Below are 25,343 nucleotides of genomic sequence, written 5' to 3'. Positions count from 1 at the left end.
ACAACAACTAGGGGAATTGTCTCCCCTTTGACTCGCAGCCGCAAGAGAGTATCACACACACAGAGAGAGAGAGAGAGAGAGAGATTAAGAGTGCAGAAGATTTCGAGTGCAAGCGCACTGAGAAACAGCAAAAGCACAGCAGCCATTCACATTGATGTAACGTTAGCCAGGTGCTAGCTGAATGATGTTGGAATGAGGGGAGTGGTGGAGGGGGAAAGAGTTTGGCTACGTGTGCTACTCGTCATCAAAAGCTGTTTGTTGTTGCTGCCTGTTTGAGTATAATAGCGGCTTGCGGTGGGTCTCCGCAATGACGTTGCATTTGAATGCGAGTTCGATTTCGAATGCAATTCGAACGCTAATTTTGTTTGTGATCACTGGTTGCGTTTTATTTTTTATTTTTTTCTCTCTTCCTTTTGATTATGTCGTATGGAATGCATACACACACACATACATATGCATATAGCTGTATATGGGTGTATGTGTGTGCAGCTGTCTCTATCACTCTTTGATAATATGCATTTTCATTCATAAACTATTGAAAATTGTTGCTGGGGGTAATTTGAGAAGTTGCAAAGCAATTGCAATAAATTGAGTAACATTGAGAAAATACGTTTTTCTGATTGCGTAATATTGTAATGTGAAGACAGGATTATGCATTACTTTTGTGTATTAAAATACATAATAATAAATATAAGTATCCACAATGTCAATCAAGAATCTGGTTTATTTATATTTTTAAACTAGTTTTAATAATAATAATAATTAAATGGTAATAGTAAAAAATAAAGAACTTTTTTCTTCAAAAGAAGAATATATAATTTTAGTTCTTAAAAACATTCTTAAATTGATGAAAGTTTTTTTTTAAATCGTTTTAATAGTAGAAAAATAATAAGAAAAAGAAAGTCAATAATAAAGTAATTTTTTTTATTTTGGAAAAGGAATGAGAAAGAATGGATAATTTTAGGCATTAAAATTTCAAAATATTATTAGTTAATGAATCTTGTTAATTTTTTTAACTACTGTTAACCACTCAATTTAAAGCAGAAAAAAATAATACAAGATAAAAGTTAATAATAAAGTAATTTTCTTTTCAAAAGAAATGAGAAAATATGTATGATTTTGGTTTTATAAATTTCTAATAGTATTAGATACTGAATACAATTTTTTTAAAACTATTTTTAAAACCAATATTTAAAAAATAAGACAAAAAATAAAAGTCAATAATAAAGAAAAGATACATTTTTTCCATTTTCAATACACATTCTTGATTTTGAAGGTCTCTTAAAATTTCCCCTCAAATTACCCTAAAAATATTCCAATTGTTTTAAGTTTATATGTGTTTTAAATGCTTACGAGACTTATTTTGAGTAAGTAAGAACCATTTTTGCCAGCAAACAGAAACAATCAATTTTTAAGCTGGCCGCATATAATTTGATCACAAAAAAACAACAACTTGTGTGGTCCCCACTCACTCACACACACACACTGGTACTGGAAAATATCCTGCTCATAATTTAGTATTAAAAACATGCAAAAACAGACATCAAGCACATGTGAAAGACAAAAACAACAAAAATAAAAAGAAGAACAGCCACATGGGGCTAACAAATTTGCCAACAATTCACAGCCTGCACAAAACACAAACACACACACACACATGAACATATACACACACAAAAAGCCTGCCACGCACGCGCTCCACAGGCTCAAGCACTCACACACACACACACACACACACATACAACAATAAAAGCTCCACTCGCGACGTCGACTTCGACGTCGCCGTTGCTGCTCGCACAGTTGAAGGCCGCCATCAGGCAGAAGAAGAGCGACAGATGAGAAGGGAACTGCGCGGGAACGGGGGAACCGGGGACCACCCACAATGCCGGCAGCCGCTTTTAATGAAGCAACAATAACATTTTATTTGGGTGGTCGCTGCAATAAAAATAACAACAGCAACAACAACAACAACATCAACAATAAAATGCCAGCGGGCGCACGCCTTGCTAGTCGTGTGTGGTCCAAAGCTGAAACAACAACACCAACAATACAAACAGAAATTAGCCAGCGCTATTAAAAGCTTGTTTAAACAATTTGCTGCCGGGTTGTACAGTTTGAAATGCACGAACCGTAAACTGTAACTGTAACTGTAACTGCTTATGAATAATCGTACTTGTTTTTTTAAATTAATTAAATAATTTCGGTTATTTTATTGACTTATCTTCTCCTTTTAAGATACATTTTTCATTTTATATTTGTTTAAGTCTTTAATATAATTTAGCTTAAGCCTAACATTTAGAGCGAATTTTTGTGTACAGGGTATCAAAATATCCCCTGTCCTGAGCTGTTCTCAAAGCTAACACACAACTGTTAACAGCGAGTGCAATGTAGCCCTCGTTGTGAGTAGCAGGCGTGCTCAAATCAAAATGGCCGCAACAGAGTCTGAGAATGAGAATAAGGCAGAGAGAGAGAGAGAGCGAGCGAGAGAGAGAGCCGCACGCTAATGAAGTTGTAGTCTGTCTAGCAAAGATGCGGCTGCGACATGCACTTAGCTCTCTCTCTCGCTCTCGTTTCGAGGTGCTAACAGTGCCATTTTGAGTTAACATTCAGTTCAAGCAAAAACAACACAGAGTCTATCTGTATCTCTCAGACTGCGTGCGATCCTCGAACGAAACGGTTGTGTTCACTGCGCGAGCGGCAACTTAACAAAAACGCGCTGAATGCCAAAATTTTTTAACAAGCCGAGCTGACCTGAAAGTGCCTTCGTCTATATGTATATATATATATATATATATATTTATATATACACTAAAACAGTGTCGAAACAAATATATATTTAATATCTAACAGCAAAAGAAACGTCTACGTGCGCAGTGTGTGTCAGAAAATCAAAAAATAAAAAAGCAAAAGAAGGGAAAGAAAAAAAACGTGATGCAGCATTGTTGTTTTTGTTGTTGTTGTGTTTTACATTTTTGAGACGTTTGCGTCGCGTGTTAAAAAAAAAAACGGAAAATGGCCATAATTGTGAATTATGTGTGAAAATTGTTGAAATTCTTGTGGAAAAATGTGCACAAAAATAAATAATGAAAAGCGATCTTAAACACGAGTTCACAGCTCGAATTTGAAGCCAAAAGCGAAATAAGAAATAAGCAATCACAACAAAATCGAAACGAAACAACAGCGTGCAAGAGAGAGAGCGAGAAAACGTGTGTTTAAAATGCTGTAGTTGTTGTTTTGTGTGCATCAAAATGCAGAGCAATGCAAAATGCAAATTAAGTAATTGTTATTTGTTTGTTTTTTTTTTGGATACATAAAAAAAATAACAAAAACAAAAATAAACAATACACGCACACAACTCACACATAAACACATAACATTCTCAAAGAGCGAACGTTCAAGCGATTTGGTAGCACTTTTCTGTCGCTGTTAATTAACAGCAGGGCTTAGAGCAGCGTTAACAGCTGAGAGAGAGAGAGAGCGAGAACGTGCATTATTTGCGTCCTCCCACTCCTTGAACACAACGCACAACGAATACACTTACACACACATGCATATCGACATGGATAGAGAGAGCCTGCCGCGCGTTCCAGACACACACGGCGATGTCGTCGATGAGAAATTATTCTCGGATCTTTACATACGCACCAGCTGGGTGGACGCTCAAGTGGCACTCGATCAGATTGATAAGGTAAGTGAGCAAAAAAAAAAAACAGAGAGCCAAGCTTTAAGTTCCAGTTCCAGCATAAATCCCACAATACAATTCCAGCGTGGCTTTGTTTAATTAAGTCATTAAGCCGTTTGGACAGTTTCCAATACCAATTTATTGCCGATATCATTTGCCGTTCTTCTTTTTTTTTGTCGCCGCGTTTCGTTTTCATTTCGCTTCTTTGTTTTGTTTTGTTTGTTGTTTTTGCTCAATTTGTTATAATAGAGTCATTTGCGGTTGACAACGGCGACAAAATCGTTTGCTTTTTTTGTTTGATTCGATTTCTTGTTTTATTTATTTGTACTTAATTAATTTCATTGAGTTGTTGTAGGAGAATTGTTTAAAAAAAAGACATTTCTACAAATTTTTGACAAGCCTTAAATTATTTAACTATTTGCATTCAATGTGAACCCGTTAGAATTCAACTAAGAGACGAAATAAGTTCTTTGCATTTAATTACTGTTATTCGGTTGCTCATCACCTGTTTGGAAATGTCGATTCCAATATCGACTTACTGAAGCTAGTTTTTCTAACATAGTCAATGCTTATACACATTACTATGTAACTTGGCATAGCCACTTTGTATGCTCAACATAACATAACAGAGCTCAATACCAAAAATAGATCAACATTAAAATGTATGTATGTAATTTATGTACATATGTTTGTATGCAAGAGTTTTCACTGACTTTAAACTGACAGCAACTGCAACCACAACAAAAACAAACAAACAATCAAAGCCTAAAAGCTATGCAGTATTTTCACTTGGCGCACAGCAGGGCCACCAAAGACCAAAAACAACTTCATTATTTTGTGCTACTGTGCGACGCGACGACGACGGCGACTGACCGCAAAAAATCAACAACAGCAGCCGCAGCAGCAACAAAAATAACAACTGCTCAAAATACAGCAACAACAACAACGTCGACGATAACGAGTGCCAAAAACAGTGAAGCTTTGACTGCAGCAGAAGCTGCTCTTTCAATGTATTTGTGCGCACAAGACGAAAAAGAAGAAGAAAGAGACGTTTGGATTTACTCTTTGATGAAATGAGCTTTGCAGCTTTGCCCTTACGTTTGTTGCTGTTGTTGGAATGCACACAATGATAAAAAGTAAACAAAAGGCAAAATAGATTAACTACAGTGCGACGAAGATGAAATACTCTATGCGAATTGATCGAAATTACAGCTCGTTATTTATGAAAATATTTTAAATTGATTTTTTGTTAGAAAAAATATATATAAATAAATATATATTGATTGATCGCCTCGAAATGAAATCTATTTTATATATTTATTATTCAATTGTGTTCAATTGAGTTTTTGTCAGCAAAGATAAATTAATAGATATGTATGTAAATAAATATTTATTGATGAACTGATTGATCGCCTCCATATGAAATTATGTTTATTTATTATTTAAAATTGTTTCAGTTGTGTTTTTGTATTTATACCTGATAAAGAGCATTTCCAATTCGCTGTTAGCTTTTTACAATGTTTATTTTTTTTTATTTATCGTTCATGTTTTTCATGTGTGCTGCTGCTGCCCGCTGCTACTGATTTCATGTTGTTGTTGTTGCCAAAAGCATTCGGTTTGTTTTATTGTTGTTCTTGGATGCCGCACACACAGCTCGTCACGTCAGCTAGAAGAAACCGACGTATATATATTTAATTATATATATATATATATATATACATATGTGTTTGTACATTCATTGAATGCGGGTGGCCCACGAATGGCATAAAAAATACACAACAAAATATTTCACTGACGCACGCGCTTTTTTTTGTTGGCGTGCAGTGTCTTCACAACTGTGGCAGGCACAGCAATCTTCACTTTTCTCGATGCTTCTGTTACCCGAAAATGTAGCTTTTATTTTGCATGGCTGTTTTTTTTTTTTTTGTATATCCTGTAAACATTAAGAACGTGTGCAAAAGCGAGTAGTTTAAAGTTATGCAAATGATGATCGACGAATAAAAAATTTGTTTACTATAAACAAGAGTAGAATGTATGACTCAAGATATTTGTATGTATTTGATTAAGAGTTGTATATAGTTTTTTAAGAAGTAGTAAACACTCTTTTCCGAATATTTTTATATATTTTAAGAGTTGAATACGTTTTTTTTTTAAAGAAAATTATTGAAATTTTTGGTAACAACTTTAAATGTTAAATGTAGTAAAGTTGTTCATATTTTCCTCTGGCCAGGGTATTTGGCTAGTCGCGCACACTCCATTCTATAGCTTAGTCTTACTTGTTACAACTTGATGTCTTCATTATTTGCTGCTGCTGCTGCGTCTCTCTTTCGTTTTTTGTTGTTGTCTGCTTCGCCTCCTCAATTATTTCTCGTAACGTTACATCGTTGAACTTCTCGAAAGTTGTGGCAACAACAGCAACAAAAACAACTGCTACGATCGAGGATCGTTTTGCTGTGCTCCAGCATCTTGTTGCATCGTTGAGGCAGCTGAGGTGTGGTCGTGTCTTGTTTTTGTTTTTGTTGCTGTTGTTTTTGTTGTTGCTTGTGTTTTGTGTTTTGGCCTTTTGCTCGTGACGCGTCGGCGCCGTCGCCATCAACGACGATGGGCGATTTATTTTAATGACTCAATTTAACGAAATATATTAAGACATTAATTTTGGTCTAACGAAGCCAGGCAACAAAAAAAACAACAATGACTGCATTTGTTAGCTTTTTTTTGTTGCTCAGTTGGCCAGGCTATATGCAAATTGGCAAGACAAAACAAATAAAATCGTCGCTACTGGGAGGTCCGAGGGTGACGTCCTCATCAACGAGCTGAATGCCAAATTCGTCAAGCTGTGCTGTTGCTGTTGTTTTTATTATTATTATCGTCATTTTCTCTTTGTCAATTCTTTACCTATTTGACTGCTGAATACCCAGTTATATTTGCCACGACGGGCAGTGCTACTTTGACAAGGTTTAAGAAACGTTATTTCAATTAAGCTGCCAATAATTCAATATTACTATAGATATATATTTTCAAATTGCAACCTTCTCAAATCTGTTTAAAGGACATGCAATAGTCTCTCAACTATTTCCTTACATGTCCTAAACTTATGTGAAATTGGTAGAAAGGGTATTGTGATTGTGTGCCGAAGTATGTGATAGGTAAAAGGTAGCTACACCGAACCCATAAAGTATATATATTCTCTATCATTTTTGTCATATTTTATTGATTCAAATCGATGTTCGATAGCACTCCCTCTCAGTCTATTTCTTACCCTATTCTTTCGCTCTTTTTTTTAACATTCCTTATTACTAAGCTACTCACGCTTAATAATATATTTAATTATAATGTATTTATGATAGCCTTTATTTCTTTATTTATATATCATTTTAATTTTTAATTAAATTTCTCTCTTTTGGTTTTTAATTTATAATTTAATTTGTAACATTAATTTAAAATTTTTATTGGAAACTGTGGACTGCTTTTAGTACATATTAAAATAATAAAGTAAAAAACACTATTCTAAAGATGTGAATATATATATATATATTACTGTATACTATATATATTACATAATATTGATCATCAGTAAAAATATAAGAATATTTTTATTTTTTTTTTTTTACATATTTTTGATTAAGTTTAAGAATCTGAAAATTTACCAAATTACTTAGAGAAAAGCGCAAATAATTTATGTAGATATATACATATTAGACAGATAGATAAAGTAGCATCTATATAGATAAGGCATCAAGGTATTATTCTAGTCGAGTTGTGCTCTCGACGAGACGAACACTCTTTTGTAAATTTGTATTTGTATTTGCTGGCTGGCGCAAGGTAATTTATGGCAATAGCGCACTATGGATGCAGGCCATGTACGAATTTCGAATGAATATGTGGCTGTGTTGGAGGCACGACGAGGGTCATTGTATTTGTATTTGTGTGTGTTTATACGTGTGTCTATAAGATACATGCAGACATGTATATGTACTTATAAATTCATGAATGAAATCGTCGGAGTCTCTGTGCCAATTGTAAAGCACACATTCACACACACACATATACAGATAACCACTCAACACACAGGAAGTTGAGAAACATTGGCGGCATTTTGAAGAAGTTTTGGTACGTTGTTGTTGCTTTGGTTGTTGTTGTTGTTTATGTGGCTATGTGGGTAACAATTATGTTAAGTCATGCCGCCGCCCCGATCTTTTCACAACAGCACATGAAAAACAAATATTGATCGGTTGGCTGTGCGGCGAAACGTTAACTCGAAAATTGACATGGCCAAAATCGAAAACCAGTAGCATCAACTCTCTGCAATCGTAAATAAGCAGCTGCATCGTAATGAGTCGGGTAAACAAAAACCATATAAACAATAAAATACTTACAGGAAATAACTTACACTTGTTTGGCTTAGTTAAACAATTTTGAAACGTTTGCTTAGCCTGCAGAAAAGATAAGGAAATATATTGAAATGCGAAAATGGGGAAAGTAGCTGCATTTCTGTTTCCTTATCAAACTATTTCCAATGAAAGCATTGTTACATTTAATGCATTAGGTGCTTTAAATATCAATAAATCCACAAATAATTCGAAAATTGATTTTATTTAATAGCTAGAAAGTAAAGTTGTGATTGAAGATTCTACACTCATAATCGACCTGAAAATTTGAACGATTTTCTTGCTTATAAGAAATAATTACTAGATTTACGAAAACTTTTTTTATATCTTTCATAAATATTTAAATTATTGAGATAAGGGTAGAAATGTATAACTCTTATTTTTGGACAAAATTCAGTCTAAAACTCTAAAATCAGACCTTAGCTGGGTCTCGAATTCTAATTGTTTTCAAATTGTGAGTTTTTCAAATTAAATTAATATTGGTATATGTGCAATCTTAAAATACTAATGTTTAATAATAATAATAATTACACAAAATCTTTTATCTAAATTTAAGACAAATTTACCCATGACAATAAAAGAAAGACTAGTTTTTATAAAGCCAAAGGTTTGTGGCTTGGCGCCAAGAGTATGACGATTTTCTCAAAATCAGGACGATCTTTTTTCTGAGTGTAGCAAGTACTTCTAAATTTACATTGAATATTTTGTCCAAGCACCAAGATCAGCCCACTTTCCACGTATTGACTCAATGCACTTTATACACGCCTTTCATCAACTCTTCAGCGATAGTCAGTTTGTTGACAGGGTTGACACCCTTTCTAAGAACTGCAAATAGGACTAAAGGACAACGGCAGCCTCACATCTAGCCGCCCTTATCTCTCTCTCTCTCTCTCTCTCTCTCTCTCTCTCTCTCTGTCTGTCTTTCTTTATCTTTAGATTTCAACACTTCTCTTACATTTAAATTACAGTTAACTTGTTAAGAGCCGAGTACTTCCCTTCGTTGTCCACCCTTCCCCGCCATCTCTCTCTATATCTCTCTCTCTCTTTCTGTCTTTCTTTCATTGCTCTCTCCTCGCTCACCGCTGTTAAAATGTAAGCCGGAAATGCTTTCGTAGGCGTGAGATATCTTCATCGACACATTCACAACAATAACAGCAGCAGCAGCAGCAATATTAATTCCTTCTGCTCTTCTCGGAAGGCACTTTCGGCTCGACTTCCATCGCTTGGAACTGAGCGCTGAGAGCATTTTATGCAGGTATCTTTTCTGCTTAAAGTGGGACGTGTGTTTGCTTAAGGATTAGTTTGCACACACAATCTCCCTCTCTATCCCTCTCAATCTCACGCCCTCTCTCTCTCACTCTTTCCACTTGAGACTCGCCCTCGGTTTCCTCAGATCTTTTTCCTTACATTTTTTTGGGGTCTTTTCGAGCTGTTTGTCTTTGTAACCTGTATTCACATAATAATAATAAAATTGCGTAAATTTATAAATTTTATTTGAAAACAAATGACAAATTCATATTGAATCGCATAGTTTCTATAAAATGATTTAATTCTGCTAATTTTGTGTCTTTTATTTGCTGCATTTCATCACTTTTTTCTCAAATTTATTATAATTTATTTTGTGTTGTCGGTGTTTGTCCCCATTAAAACAAATATTGGGGCAACGTGTGATACTGATTTATGTGACTTACACCTGCTGTTGCATGAGATCTTATCAGCCGATCTTATCTTCTGATTATAATATTTATTTGGTGCGCGGCTCTGATTTGAACTTGGCATTTCTCAGTTTGTTTTGTTCGCTTTGTTTCAATATTGAGTTCAGATTGAAAGGCATACAAAGCTCGAAATGAAATTCTTGATAAACTAGTTGATAATAGATGCATATTATGATTCAGTTAAATTGAATATATGCTCTAGACTGATGCTCTATTTAACCCAACGCCAACAAACTCATAAACTATTGGATATGTCGCTCTGATCCTGTCTGACCTATAATCTTCTTACACTTTTGAGCGCATTTCCCCTTCCTCTCACAATTGAAACTAAAAATAACCCAAAAAAAAGAAAATAATAATGCTCAGCTACCCACACACACACACACACATACATACCATGGTGGCGTGTCAGTGCCCCAAATAGCACCCACACGTTGCCCCCAAACAATTGACAGCTCAATTTTGAGGCCTCACACCAACACCACGGACATGGGGAGAGAGAGAGGCAGAGAGAGAGAGACAACTTTATTTGTTGATAGTTGCTGGGGTGGGGGGGATGTTGGAAGTCGAATTATGTCTATGTGTGTGTTTTTTTTTCACTCAGCTTCATTAGGCCCGGTTACGAGACGACGGGACCCGGGCCCTACCTCTTCTGTCTCACTGTCCGCACATAAAACTGTTATTGTCTTCATCAGCGGCGTGGCCCAGCAACGGGGCACAACAGCAACAACAACAATAACACTAAGGACAACAACAAAAACAACGAGCAACGAACGTAAGACGTAAAAAAAATCAAAAGAATTATGAAGACATTAACTTGACCACACACAGCAAAGTGGACGGCTGGACAGACAGACAGACAGACGGATGGACGGGGCCGGCCGGCCGAGAGACCGAGAGAAGCTGATAAAAGCAACAGCAACAATAACAATAACAACAACAGCAGCAGCGGCAGCAGCAGCAGCAGCAACGAAAAAGGTACCAAAGCAAAAGCAGACGACGCAATGACATTGGGCAGAAAAAGAGATAGCAACAGCAACAGAGAAGCAGAGAAACAGCAACAGAGAAACAGAGGCTTGAGGAGTGTATTAAGACTGCGATTGCGACCAGTGTTGCCAGCATTTGAAAGTCAACAAAATGCAGAGAAAAATTGGCAAATGTTATTATGCTTTTAGGCTTGACAATTTTATTTGCATAAAACCAATATTGCAGCTTATAATAAATGAACAAAAGTGCACTTTAGCTACGTTTGGCTATTAAATGGCCAAAAAGGGGGGCAACACTGATAGTTACAGAAGCTTCAGTGTTAAGACACAGCCACAGCGACTGAAACAGAAATTGAGAGACAGAAAGACAGCAGAGACGACAGAGGCAGCAGAGGCCGTGTGGCCAAAGAGCGAGGCGAGTACCGGAAAGAAACATTCAAGCAATAATCACGGAATTCACTGAAAAAGCAGTTAACGGACACACGGACGGACACACACACACTTACACACACAAACACATACATATCTGTATCTTGTAGGGCCCAAGTTTGACTTCGCCCTTGCCTCAGATTTGAGATCTCAGTTTCTGGTTCGAGTTCGCGTTCGCGTTCGAGTTCGAGTTCGGTTTTTGGGCAGCGGGTTCGGTTTCGGTTTCTTCGGTGCGTGTGTACCTGTGTCTCTGTCTCAATGAGAATTGAGCGACGTGGCCGCCTTGGCTACCTGACCGACCGACAGACAGACAGACTGACGGACAGACTCTCTCTCTCTCTCTCTGTGTGTGTCGGTATCTCTGGGCCGCGTTTCGTATGAAAATAATAAAGAAATTAAATTGCTTAAAAGCAAAGCATAGCAACACAGGCAGCGTTATTTTTATTTTTTTTTTTTATTTATTTTTTTTGGGTTGGCGGCGCAGGTGAAGTTGTAATTTAAAAATTATTGCTGCATTTTTATGTCAGCCGCCATTTGAAGTATGTTTTATTTTCTCTTCTTTTATGATTTCGCCCACGACAAAAAAAAAAAAAAAAAAACAAAACTAAACAGTATAAAAGCTTTTGAAACTAAAGTCAAAGGCAAAGAATATGGGAGCAAAGAGGAAGAAAAAAAGTGCTGGAACGCTTTGACTCTCTTCAGCACTCTTCGCTGGCTGCGGTCACTGCTGTTGTTTCTGCTGTGTTAACGGTAAAGGTGTCTGCCTGGTAACAGCTGCCAATTGCTGCCTGCCTCAGCGACCTTCAACCATTGATTTGTTTTACATTTTGTTTTTGTAGCCGATTTCATTGAATGGAGATCGCGAGCGTGTTATGCCAAAAAAAAAATAAAAATTTGCTTGAATGCTTGCTGGTCACGTTTAAGAGGCGCCATAAATTGCCGTCAAATGACAATTTGCATGCGTCGTCATTCGGCCGTTTACTTTATTTTAATTGCTCGCCTAGCCGCGAAACTTAAGTTCCTTAAGCACCGTGTACTAAATGTGTGCATTGTGTGTGGTCCACTCTCACTCAAACACACACACACACACACACAAACACAAACATAATGCAACTGCATATAACCATTTATGCGGGCTCTTTGAGGCAACGGGAGAAAAGCTGTCTCTGCTGCCTGCACAGTGTGACAAGAGCGCTTAAATGCATCATAAATTGTCATTTCAACAAATACATGTCTAATAAATCGAACTGTAGCCTTTACCCGAACTTCAATTAATTTAAGCACACTTTAATTATTCATATAAAAGATTTTATTACGTTGTTTTTCTTTTGTAATTTTCCATTTGGATTTTATGGTCGAAATAACAACTTAAATTGAAAACGGACATACATTTATGTATGTGCCAGCAACACATGCCCGCAATTGTGTATTCAAGAACGCCTTTGGGCGGCAAATAACTTTAATGGGAGCTACACGGTTTATGGCACACATTTACGTGAGAAACATCAAATTTCAATTGCAAAATATGTTGCAAACAACATCTTGTGACTGTGCTGTGATTTAAGCTAACTTGGCTTATTTATAAAAGAAAAGAATTCATATGTAGTCTCATAGACTCCAAGACTCCCAATAGACTCCAATAGCTCTCTGCAAAAGTTGCACGAATCAGGCAGAGGGAGCATCTACAGAATCCACACTTTGCTGCTGCTCCTGACTTCCTAACTGATCAATCTGACAACTCAAATTGCGATATTTATTAATGCTTCAATCTTGTTGTTCCACCCAATTTTAGGAAAACGAGATATGGTAGTAGAATGGGTAAATTCTGGCCTAAATATGATTAGATTTCCTTTTCTATTTGAGGTAGTAATTTTCAAATTGCAATATATATTTATTAGGATTTAGCTTAAGCTGATTGCGATGCCTCTCAACTTTCGCTTTATATATATATGTATATATAGGAGTCAGAAGCAGGAAAATATCCTTGAGTTGAAGGATCTCTCGGAGGAGAAGGATCTCTCGGAGAAGGGCAAGCCTGAAGATTGTGTCTTCATTGATGACGGTCTGGTCTCCCCGCTAGTCAAGGAAGTGTACGGAAATTAACTACTTTGCGAAGTGGAAAGTGGTGGAAAATTGTGTTCGCCGGTGTTAATATGTCTGGCATCAATGGGGCTCTGCCTGCCGTTTCTGAAAAGGATAAATTGGATTTAAACTTTGCCGCAGATCAGAAACTTGACATCGTCTTTGGCTCGTTCATAAGGAATGCTGAAGGCAGTGCCGTAATACGCACCGTGTTGGGGAAAGGGGGGAAGAAGATTAAGATCATTGCCATTGCATCAGTGCCACCCAAATGCTCGAGTCAATGACTAAGAAACCTCGCAACCGAGCAGAACTGTCTGATGAGGCGAATGGGAATGTTGTTGCCGATTGTGTAATGTTGTCCGACGTGATTATCCGTTGGAGTGAGTGGACACCATGAGTCGAGTATGTCGCGAAACTAAAGCTATCAACTGGCCCGATAAACTGTGCTCAGAACTCACCTCGGGCCAAATAATTGACGTGGATCACGCCTTAATTTCGTACGCTGTGAATGCAGCGATCAGGACTAATGCCAGAGCAATTATTGTGGTCACCGCCCCTCGGGTTACTCATCGCTCCTTTTGAGTCATTATAGAGCGCCTTGTCCGATCATTAGTTTAATTTCCGGCGATGATCAAATCGCTCGTCAATCAAATCTGAATGGTCATCAAATTGGCCAAGACCATTGGCATTGTTTGGAAAGACGATATCGTTGTCATTGTTACGGGCCTGAGCCCCAGCAGCAGTTTCACCAAACCCATGCGAATTATCTGCGTACCTTAAATGTCAACATTCGGCGATTTTAAATCGTCTCATTTTGAGAAAGTTTTATATTAATTTATTGGCTGTCTGTCTTTGTTCTCAATAAATATTTAATGTAGACAATCTTATCATAGTATCGCCTATACATCAATCTTTCACTCTATATACATATATTTGAATATTGATGGAAAGTCGTAAACAAGACTTATAACTAGACATGCATAATGCTGAGCATAAAGCTGATTATTTATGTGATTATGATAATGACTTATGTGGGAACGTAACGAAAAAAAGAGCTCGACTCGAAGATACCCTTAAGCCAGATATTAAATATTTATCGATTGGCTAATAGCAGTTTGCTCACATGAAATATAATATAATGAAATAAATACATATATTTTATATATATCAATTGAAAGAGAATTTCTTTACGATTATGTTTTTTTTATATCTGTTATCGATTAGTATCGATATTCGTGAAACGGGGAGAGTTCTTTAAATAAACTTGATATGCGTTGCTTATTCGATCTTAACGAAATTTTAAATGATAATCAATAGATCGGGATATATTCTGTATATCAACTTGAAGGCTTTAGCTATACAAAAGTGATTTTTATAGTTATCGGAAATCGATTTGTATTGTATATATATGAAGTAAACTAGTTTCTGATATCAACTTTACCTTGACCTTTGATACTGATTAGGAATGTATCTATTTTCTGGTGTCTCAGAAGGGTCTATCTGTCTGTTAACTAGTTAGGCACAATGACATTATACCCCATCTAACAATTTGTATAGATTGTCACAGGGTAATTATTAAGGCAATATGTGAATAGTCTTCTAACGCTGACAATGCCATTAAGCAAGTGGAACAAAACGACGCTTATACGGATATATAACTGGCCACCAAATGGCATTTCTATAAGTATGGATAATTATGACTATCTATATGCCACACACTCGCATTATAATTATGCAGAGGACTGGGTGGTCCGTCACGTCTTTATGTATTGAGTTTCATTTTATGCTTAAAGTATAGTTTTGAATTTGATTTTTATTGCGGCACAACTATAACTGGGCTCTCTCGCACCCAATACGCTCATGGAGTTGTTGTATCCATATGCGTCTTTGCTTGGCATGGAAAAGTTTTTTTTGGGGACCAGCCGCTTTTAATGTGCCGTGTAATTAAGTAGTCGAAAGACCGTGGGGGGTTGTCTGGGTCTTGGCTAAATTATGCCTGTCTGTCAGTCTGGCCACGAACTTTTTTATGATTGATTGGTGCGCCTGGGCTTTCTATGCAATGGTTAGATGGATGGATACACTGCAACAAACTAAATTGAAATATCCGTAAATCCAGTATGTAATAGTTCACTGAAGTAATTCTTAGACTTATTTAAGTTTCTCTTAAGTTATATTCGTGTTATTTATATTTATTAAAAAACAACAATTAATTCTCAATTTTTTTCGCGTTTATTATTTGTCATGGCGACTATTTATTTTACTTGATTCAAGAGAACAATTTGTTTCAACTTAGGAATTGTTATATACATTTATTTACTTTCTGTTGTTCTCCATTTAATATAAATTTAAAAAAAGGTGCTCACAAGCAGCGAGTAGCTGGTTCGACTTGAAAATGTGTGTTTCTTGTCTTTTGTGTGTGATTTAGTTCGAAGGCATTTTGTATAATGCACCTGTCGGTGTCAAGCGGCAGTGAGTTGCCGTCTCTGTCATGCATTCGACACGGCACAGCGGCGTTGCATAGTGCATCTCAAACTGTGAGCTGTGGGATTAGCCAAACGCTTCGGATTAGGACCAAAATGTGCATTTCTAATGAAGTTGTTTCCCCAGTTGTCGTCTCAGCTTGGTGGGCCTTCTTTACAAAGAAAATGCAGCATATACAATTTTCTGCTTTAGAGTAAATGCAAAAGCAACAACAGCAGCAGCAGCAGCAGCAGCAGCAGAAGCAGCAGGCAGGAACAAAATCAGCAGCAACAACAACAAACAACATGAAAGCAAACTGAGGCAGGGGCCATAAATCAATTTGTGACATTTCCTCACGACGCGACTTCGACGTCGACGTTGGCTGCGACAGCGACAGCAGCTGCGGGTGTAGTTCAGCACTCAACCCAGCAGCCAGCAGAACACCAGAAACAACAACAGCTATACACTCAAAAAAAAAAATGTTCTAGAATTTAGTAAACTTTAAAATTGAAATTAGATAAAAAATTTGTTTTCCCTACAAAAAATTATTAATTATTATTACTGATAATATTTTTCGCAAGAGTTGACAATTAATTTTTTCTAATTCTTCGAAATATATTGTATATTTTGAAGAAGAAAATAGTAAAAATTAAAATAAATATCTGTTATTAAAAATAAACAATAATAACTGTGTTTTTTCATAAGTAATTCTTATTATATTACTTATATTAATAATTCCTTAAAAAATCCTCAATTAAAAGAATCGTAACAAATATATTATATATAAAAAAATAATAACTATTTTTTGTCGAAAGGTATTTCTATAAATATCCATTCAATTAACAAGACAAATTTCGACTGTCACAAAAATATTTTATTCAGTTCCACTTCGTAAAAATAAATTAAATAATAAAATACAAATATAAACAATAATAATAATGTATATTAATACAAATAAAAACTAATAGCAGTACTTTTTCAAATGTAATTTGTACATTTATTTAATGTAATTTACAAATTCAGTTAAATATTTAAATATAAAACTAGACAACTTTTGGGAGTTTTGTAATTTTTTGAAGTGCAGGCACAAGATTGATGGTATGTCACATGGCCAGGCAACATTTGGCCAAGCTTGTTGTCGATAAAACAGAGAGAGAGATAGAGAGGGGGGGGGGGGAGGAGGCAGGGGTGTTGCAAGGTGGAAGCTGACAAGCGTTAACAGCAGCAGTCGCGCTGTGATGGCTCAATCGCGCTCACAGTTTGAGCTGCACTGCAAGTGCTGCCAAATCTAGATTATGTTTATTTTTAGTTGATGTTGCTGCTGCTGCTGCTGCGGCGACCTGCGGCATTACAACATTGTTGCGCCTTCCTGCAAGTTTCTGAGAATTTTGTGTGTGTGATCTCTTTTTTGTTTTGTGTTGTTTAGGTTTACTTTTTTTATTCAGCTTGTGCTGTGTGCCCAGGGAAAAACATTCTTTTAGGCACACACAAAAACACAAACACAAAAAACACACACACACACACACACACACACACACAAACAAATTATGGAAAAAATTCCACGAACATTGCAATCGGCGCAGTCGCCACATGCGGCGCAGCTTAAAAGAGACGCCGCCGCCGACGCCGTTGCCTGCGTTGGCAGTTGCAACAGCAACAACTGTTGCCGCCAATGACTTAATTAATAGAGACAAAGTCAAAGTCGCTTTCGAGTTTTGAAGTTTGCGGAAATGACGACGACGTCGACGACGGCGACAACGAATGCTGCATAGCTAAGCAGCAGGAAGTGTCGTACTCTATCCGTTTCTCTCTCTCTCTCTCCCTCTCTCTCACTCTCTGTGTCTCTCTCTGTATCTGTCTCTATGTGGCGCACCCACAAGAAATGCCACGCATAACTTCAAAAAGCAAACAGCAGACATTAAGCACAGGCAACCTTTTGGCATGGCTTATTTATGGTTTGACTCCCGCGCAGCCGCAGCGCCGCTACACTGAAAGAAATGTGTTCAAATTGTTAACTGGGTATACAAAAAATTAGCAAATTGTTAACTAGAATTGTCGGAATTTTGATAATCATGACTCAAATTAGCTCAAACACAATTGATTTAATTAACTGCAATCTATGGCAAATATATAATTGCTTTAAGCATACAATATTTAAGCCAAGCATTCTCAATTTTTGCAACTTCAAAATTCAAATTCAAATTAAAAAAATATAATAATAAATAAGGGAAAATAAGTAAAATATTTTGCTAGCACACATTTCAAGGCATAACTCTCACTTTTCATTTTCTTGTCATTTTTCTGTTTATTTAAATAATTATTTTAATACCAGCTTTGCCATGAATCTTTATCCTAGTTGTTGTTTTGGTGTTTTTCTTTTTTGTTTTGTGTGTATGCTTTCCATTTGGTCGCCTCTCTGTGTTAACGGTAGTCATAAACTGACTGCACAACAATAAAGCCGTCTTCCTTGCAGTCAAAGCCACTTAAGTCATTTTTTAGCTTTTTCAAAAGAACAACAACAACAGCAACAACAATAATGTTTCTGCTTCTGCTGCGTGAACACGAAACAAAAACCTAACAAAAAAAAAGAACAGAAAAGAACAGAAAAGAAAACTTGATTTAGACCTAAACGCTGAGCCCCATTTTACTGGCGGAAAATCTGTGAAAAGCGATAAAAGCAAAAGGAGTTTGCCACACAGACTTTGAGAGAAGAAGACAACAACAACAACAACAACAACAGCAGCAACAACAACAATAACAACAACAAAGCCCAATCTTCAGATTGAGACGTTTCATGCTCTGCTTGGAATGTCTGTCTTGTTCTTCTGCCTCCTCTTCTGCCCCTCCTCTGTGCTTGTGTGTGGCGGCTGGGTGCGGCGCGTCGCGTCGCGTCGCCTCGCGATGTTGCCAGAACATTTGAAGCGGCACAGTGGCAGCAGCGTGTAAAAGCTTCGAGAATGTTTCAAAGGTTGCAATTCTAAAATTAGACTTGAACTTAAAACTCGTGTCACTAAAGTCAAAGAAGTCTAATTTAAATATGAATCTCAGCTCATTCTAAGGGATTCATCAAATTTGATTATTAAAATCATTCATTTCATGCAATAAATTTTGATCATAAATTAGATTTACATTTGAATTTTCAAGAGTAAATTAGGCAATTAATGCAAATAAAAATGTACAAATAAAATTTACAAGTTTCACCAATCAATCAAAGTCAAAAGTCAATAATTGACTGTGGCCCACTGTGCGATGACTGGACGGTTAAAGGTTCAGGTTCGATTGAGACGTTAGCGTGCTCCTCATTATTTGGGTCTCAATTTCCGTGCAGCCGACGAAGACGAAGACGAAGGCAACGACAACGACGAGAAAGCCAGTGAGAGATGTGCCACAGCTTATGGTGTGGCCTCAGCTGAACCGAACTTAACTTAACTGAACTGAACTGAACTGAAACGAACTTAACTTAACTTAACTTAACTGAAGAGCAGCGCTGCCAATTGCCAAACAGACGATTATAGGTTGCAGCTGCGCCGTCGACGTCGACGTTTGTGTTAGTTGGGCTGGGTTGGGATGGTGATGCTGATGATGATGATGATGATGGCTTCATTGGGATGTTACAGAAGACAAAAAATAAAGAAGAAACACACATATAAATTATATGGCTGTGGTTCCTGGGACCACACGCTGTTTCGTTATAATTTTAATGCCTTATTTATGGCATAAAACACACAAAAAAAAAACAAAAAACAAAATGAAGAAAAACAAATAAAAATTTGAAATCTTTTTCTGGTCGCTTGCAGGGCAAGGCGCGTGGCAACCGCACGGCAATCTATCTGCGTTCAGTATTCCAATCCCACCTCGAAACGCTCGGCAGCTCCGTGCAGAAGCATGCGGGCAAGGTGCTATTTGTGGCCATTTTGGTTTTAAGCACATTTTGTGTGGGCCTCAAAAGCGCACAGATACACTCGAAGGTGCATCAGCTGTGGATACAGGAGGGCGGTCGACTCGAATCGGAATTGGCCTACTCGCAGAAGACGATCGGTGAGGATGAGTCATCGACGCATCAGCTGATCATACAAACGGCACACGATCCGAACGCATCTGTGCTGCATCCGCAAGCGTTGCTCTCCCATCTGGAGGTGCTCGTCAAGGCGACAGCGGTCAAGGTGCACATGTTCGATACGGAATGGGGCCTGCGGGACATGTGCAATAAGCCGACAACGCCCAGCTTCGAAGGACACTATTATATTGAGCAAATACTTAAGCATCTGATACCGTGCTCGATAATAACGCCACTCGACTGCTTCTGGGAGGGCAGTCAACTGTTGGGACCCGAAACTCCAGCCTACATACCGTATGTACTTCTATCTGCCAAGATTCACCTTGATCATTAATCACTAATTTGTCTCTCTGCCTGCAGTGTCCTCAATCAGCGACTGATGTGGAGCACCCTAAATCCAACAGGTGTGATGCAGTTCATGAAACAGCATATGTCCGATCAGAAAACCAGTTTTGACTTCGACACCGTCGAACAGTATATGAAACGTGCGGCGATCAGCAGTGGCTACATGGAGAAGCCCTGCCTCAATCCCAAGCATCCCCACTGCCCGGATACGGCGCCCAACAAGGGCAGCCAGCAGCCACCCGACATTGGTGCGATACTCACCGGCGGCTGTTATGGCTATGCAACGAAGCATATGCATTGGCCGGAACAGCTGATTGTGGGCGGAGCACAGCGCAATCGCAGCGGCCATTTGAGGAAGGCCAAAGCGCTGCAGACGGTGGTGCAACTGATGACCGAGAAGGAGATGTTCGATCAGTGGCAGGATAACTACAAGGTCCATCACATCGGCTGGTCACAGCAGAAGGCCGCCGAGGTCCTCAATGCCTGGCAGCGTAACTTCTCGCGCGAGGTGGAGCAGCTGTTGCGCAAACAGTCTCGGATTGCGGTCAACTATGACATCTTTGTGTTCAGCTCGGCCACCTTGGATGACATTCTGGCCAAGTTCTCGCATCCGTCGGCGGTTAGCATTGTGATTGGTGTCGCTGCCACCGTTCTCTATGCCTTCTGTACGCTGCTGCGCTGGCGTGATCCTGTCCGTGGCCAGAGTAGTGTTGGCGTCGCCGGTGTCCTGCTCATGTGCTTCAGCACGGCAGCTGGATTGGGTCTGTGTGCCCTGCTCGGCATTGTGTTCAATGCGGCCAGCACACAGGTGGTGCCATTTCTGGCACTTGGCCTCGGTGTGGATCACATCTTTATGCTGACGGCGGCGTATGCGGAAAGCAATCGCAAGGAGCAAACGAAACTAATTCTGAAGAAGGTTGGACCGAGCATCCTGTTCAGTGCGTGCAGCACGGCTGGCTCCTTCTTTGCCGCCGTCTTCATCCCAGTGCCGGCGCTGAAAGTGTTTTGCCTGCAGGCGGCGATTGTTATGTGCTTCAATTTGGCGGCGGCTCTACTGGTTTTCCCAGCGATGATCTCGTTGGATTTGCGGCGACGCACCGCCGGACGAGCGGACATCTTTTGCTGTTGCTTTCCGGTGTGGAAGGAGCAACCCAAGCACATGAACAACAATAATATGCGAAGTGGACGCCACCTGAAGAATTGCAACAACAATCGCACAGCTGCACAGTTGCAGCAACAGCAACAGCAACAACAGCAGCAGCAGCAACAACAACAGCAACAGCAGCCACAACAGCAACCAGCACAGAATCCACTATTGGAATCGCGTTCAACGGGCATCATCAGTGGCGGCTCCTCGCTGCCCTCGTTCTCGCTGGCCAGCTTTGCCTACAAGTATTATACGCCGTTTCTCATGCGCAGCTGGGTTAAGTTTCTGGCCGTGATGGGTTTCCTGTGCGCCGTCATCTTTAGTCTGTATGAGGCGACATCGTTGCAGGATGGCTTGGACATTATCGATCTGGTGCCCAAGCAGAGTAACGAGCACAAGTTTCTGGATGCACAGACGCGTCTCTTTGGCTTCTACTCGATGTATGCGGTCACCCAGGGCAACTTTGAGTATCCGACACAGCAGCAGCTGCTCTGCGATTATCATGAGGCATACGTCCGGGTGCCGCATGTCATCAAGAATGATAATGGCGGCCTGCCGGACTTTTGGCTGATCCTCTTCCGCGACTGGCTGACCAACTTGCAGCGCATCTTCGACGAGGAGGTGCGCGATGGTCGGATCACAAAGGAGAACTGGTATTCGAATGCCAGCAGTGATGCCATCCTCGCCTACAAGCTGATGGTCCAAACGGGCTATGTAGACAATCCGGTGGACAAGAGTCTCGTCGAATCGAATCGGCTGGTGAACGGCGATGGCATCATCAATCCCAAAGCATTCTACAACTATCTGTCCGCCTGGGCGACAAACGATGTCTTTGCCTATGGCGCCTCACAGGTGAGCAATCTGAATAATGACTTAAAGTAAATGAATTTTATTTAATTTATTCATTCTTTTTTTTGTCTTTTAGGGCAAACTCTATCCGGAACCGCGTCAGTATTATCATGCGCCCAACGAATACGATCTGAAGATACCGAAAAGTCTGCCACTGGTCTACGCACAGATGCCGTTCTATCTGCACGGATTGACGGACACGTCCGAGATCAAGACACTAATTGGCCACATACGCGATTTGAGTGTCAAGTTTGAAGGATACGGTTTGCCCAACTATCCCTCAGGTGGGTGTGCACTGTGCGCAACGAATCTTCTTGTTTATTAATCACAAATTCTGTTTTAGGCATACCGTTTATCTTTTGGGAACAGTATATGACGTTGCGCTCCTCGCTGGCCCTCATCCTGGCTTGTGCTTTGTTGGCCGCCTTGGTTTTGGTTTCGCTGCTGCTGCTGTCCGTTTGGGCTGCCGTTCTCGTCATCGTCACTGTGCTGGCCTCGCTCGCCCAAATCTTTGGCGCCATGAGCCTGCTGGGCATTAAGCTATCCGCGATTCCAGCCGTCATCCTAATACTCGGCGTGGGCATGATGCTCTGCTTCAATGTTCACATCACACTGGTAAGCATTGCATTCGGTGGCTGTGCAAAGCGGCAAGCAGAGTTCTCACATTTATTGATTGATTGTTGCAGGGTTTTATGACTTCGGTGGGCAATCGACAGCGGCGCGTTCATCTGGCCATGCAGCTGTCACTGGGTCCCTTGGTGCACGGCATGCTCACCTCTGGCATGGCTGTATTTATGTTGTCCACATCGCCGTTTGAGTTTGTCATACGTCACTTTTGCTGGCTGCTGCTGGTTGTGCTTTGTGTGGGCGCCTGCAACAGTCTGTTCGTGTTTCCCATAATCCTCAGCATGCTGGGACCCGAGGCGGAACTGGTGCCACTGGAGCACACCGATCGTATATCGACGCCGTCACCCATACCAATGCGCAGCAAGCGCTCCAATAAATCGTATACGGTGAATGGGACGCGTGGCTCGTCGCGCAACTCCAGCTCGAATAACTGCCACAAGGCGCATCACAATCACAAGGATGTGAACATCAATGATCCATCGCTGACGACAATCACCGAGGAGCCGCAATCGTGGAAGTCCAGCAATTCGTCCATACAAATGCACAATGATTGGAGTGCGCCGTCGACGCCAACGCACAATCACAACAATCACAACAATCACAGCAATCACAACAATCACAGCAATCACAGCAATCACAACAATCATGGCAATCACAATTACAATCCCAATCTGAACAATCATTATATGAACAACATTAACAATTATCAGCAACGCGAACGAGAACGCGAACCACAATCGCAGTACAACCACTCGAATTGCACATATGCGGGTCCACCACCATCGTATCACAAGGCCTCGCAGTCACACACACCGCTCGGTAGCTATGGACCCGGGCCGGAGCTGCAGAGCATTGTGGTGCAGCCGGAGGTGACAGTGGAGACGACGCTGTCGGATAGCAACACCACCAAGGTGACGGCGACCGCTAATATCAAAGTGGAGCTGGTCACGCCGGGTCGAGCGGTGCGCAGCTATAACTTTACAAGTTAGCCCCTGGCACTCTAGTTCCAGTTCCTGTAGCCATTAACCTAGATAGCCTATAGCCCATAAACTATAACTGTAAACTATAAAAATGTAATCTGTAAAACTGTAATCTGTAAAACTGTAATCTGTAAAACTGTAATCTGTAATCTGTATGCATGATAGTTAATTACACCATATATACACAATATATATATATATATATATAGCGAGAGAGATCAGCTGCTAAGCTTTGTATGTATGTATTTGTTAGCACCTAAGGCATTCTTATAATTATAGAGTTATTTATTGTAACACACACAAACAAAAAAAAAACACACACAAACACTGCTATGTACTTATATTCGTCTTATATTCGTTCAAATGTCGAAAACCAACAAAAAACAACATTAGTAATTTATAGCATTTAAATTAGTTTAAATATGTACATAAAACACAAGGACTTGAACCAAAATAGTATCGCTTAAAAAAAAAAAACAAAAACAAAACACAATGAATCTAAGAATAAATATAAAAACAAAAAAAAAAAAAAAAAAACACAAAAGTCGAAGTCTAAAAAAGCAAGTGAGAAGAATCCCTTCCGTAGGTACTTACAACCAAAATTAATAAATGAAAGCAAAAATATATATATACATAAGTATATAATAAAATGTTTACGCTCAAGGGACATGGACAGGGACAATGAGTTGGGGTCCTGTTGCCAAATAACACACACAAACACACACATTATACAGTTCTTAAAAAGCGAAAGCATTTAAATAAAACTCGAACAATTTGTAAGGCGAAACTTTCAACTTTTGTTTGACTTATTCAATCTATTGATGATTTGGCCTAAGCCTAAGCTTGACAAGCATATTTTATCTGTGTGTTTTACATCTTGATTGTTTTCAACTTGTGAAAGCTGTCTGCCCATTACAAGGTTCTTCAGGATACCATCGAATCTGTTAAAAACTATTTCTGCTATTTGTCATAATCAGTGTTTAAATTTACTACTCCAAAGCAGCAAGATAAATAGAAATATGGATTTTCAATTGCTAAATGCATGAAGGATAGCAGCTCTAGTTGAGCTTCGATAGCAGCTCCTGTTACAGGAGCTGTCGCACAGAGCAAACCCAAATATTACAAATATTATTTATAGCAATAGCACAAGTTGCACAGTTCGATTGCTATGCTCTCGCTTTGCTCTCGCTATGCTGTTGCTTTGCTCTCGCTATGCTCTCGCTATGCTCTCGCTTTGCTCTTGCTTTGTTCTCATTCTTTTTGATATAATTACAGAGAGCACAATGGATATTTGTCTGCTCTTGCAAGTGACAAAGTCGAGCAGACGAAAGGCGCATTAATTTCAGTTTTATTCTGATATTGGCTCTGCTATTGCTATGTTAAAGTTCGTAGCAGTAGCAAAAGTAAAACGAAAAACGAAAAACTTCGAAGCAGCGTAGCATTTTTAATGCAAATAATAGCATACTTTTACCAGCAAATCTTCCCTTTCTCTCTCCCTCTCTGATCGTAGAACTAGGCGTGTTTTAATCTTCTTACATAAACAATAAGTAACAAAGTTGATTGTTCCAAGTTCTAATTATCTATACAAGGAATCTT

The 25,343-nt window shown here is 39.1% G+C and overlaps 2 protein-coding genes across 2 annotated transcripts; one reads left to right on the top strand and one right to left on the bottom strand.

Annotated features, from left to right (window-relative positions):
• Positions 1–3,339: 3,339 nt before the first annotated feature.
• Positions 3,340–24,511, top strand: LOC6561033 (protein patched). The gene is made up of 7 exons (XM_001987191.3): positions 3,340–3,688; positions 19,540–20,093; positions 20,160–21,366; positions 21,439–22,143; positions 22,217–22,424; positions 22,484–22,755; positions 22,827–24,511. The coding sequence occupies exons 1-7, from the start codon at positions 3,548–3,550 to the stop codon at positions 23,754–23,756; spliced, it is 4,017 nt and encodes a 1,338-aa protein (XP_001987227.2). The 5' UTR covers positions 3,340–3,547; the 3' UTR covers positions 23,757–24,511.
• LOC116805014 lies at positions 5,281–6,292 on the bottom strand. The gene is made up of 2 exons (XM_032734624.1): positions 5,959–6,292; positions 5,281–5,348 (listed from the first exon to the last, which is right to left on the bottom strand). Exons 1-2 carry the CDS (start codon positions 6,273–6,275, stop codon positions 5,345–5,347), a joined length of 321 nt encoding a protein of 106 aa, XP_032590515.1. The 5' UTR covers positions 6,276–6,292; the 3' UTR covers positions 5,281–5,344.
• Positions 24,512–25,343: the final 832 nt, after the last annotated feature.

The sequence above is a fragment of the Drosophila grimshawi genome, unplaced genomic scaffold, assembly GCF_018153295.1.
Source record: "Drosophila grimshawi isolate 15287-2541.00 unplaced genomic scaffold, ASM1815329v1 contig_1369, whole genome shotgun sequence".
Taxonomy (NCBI): Eukaryota; Metazoa; Arthropoda; class Insecta; order Diptera; family Drosophilidae; genus Drosophila; species Drosophila grimshawi.
This window is presented reverse-complemented; position numbering and strand designations above follow the sequence as displayed.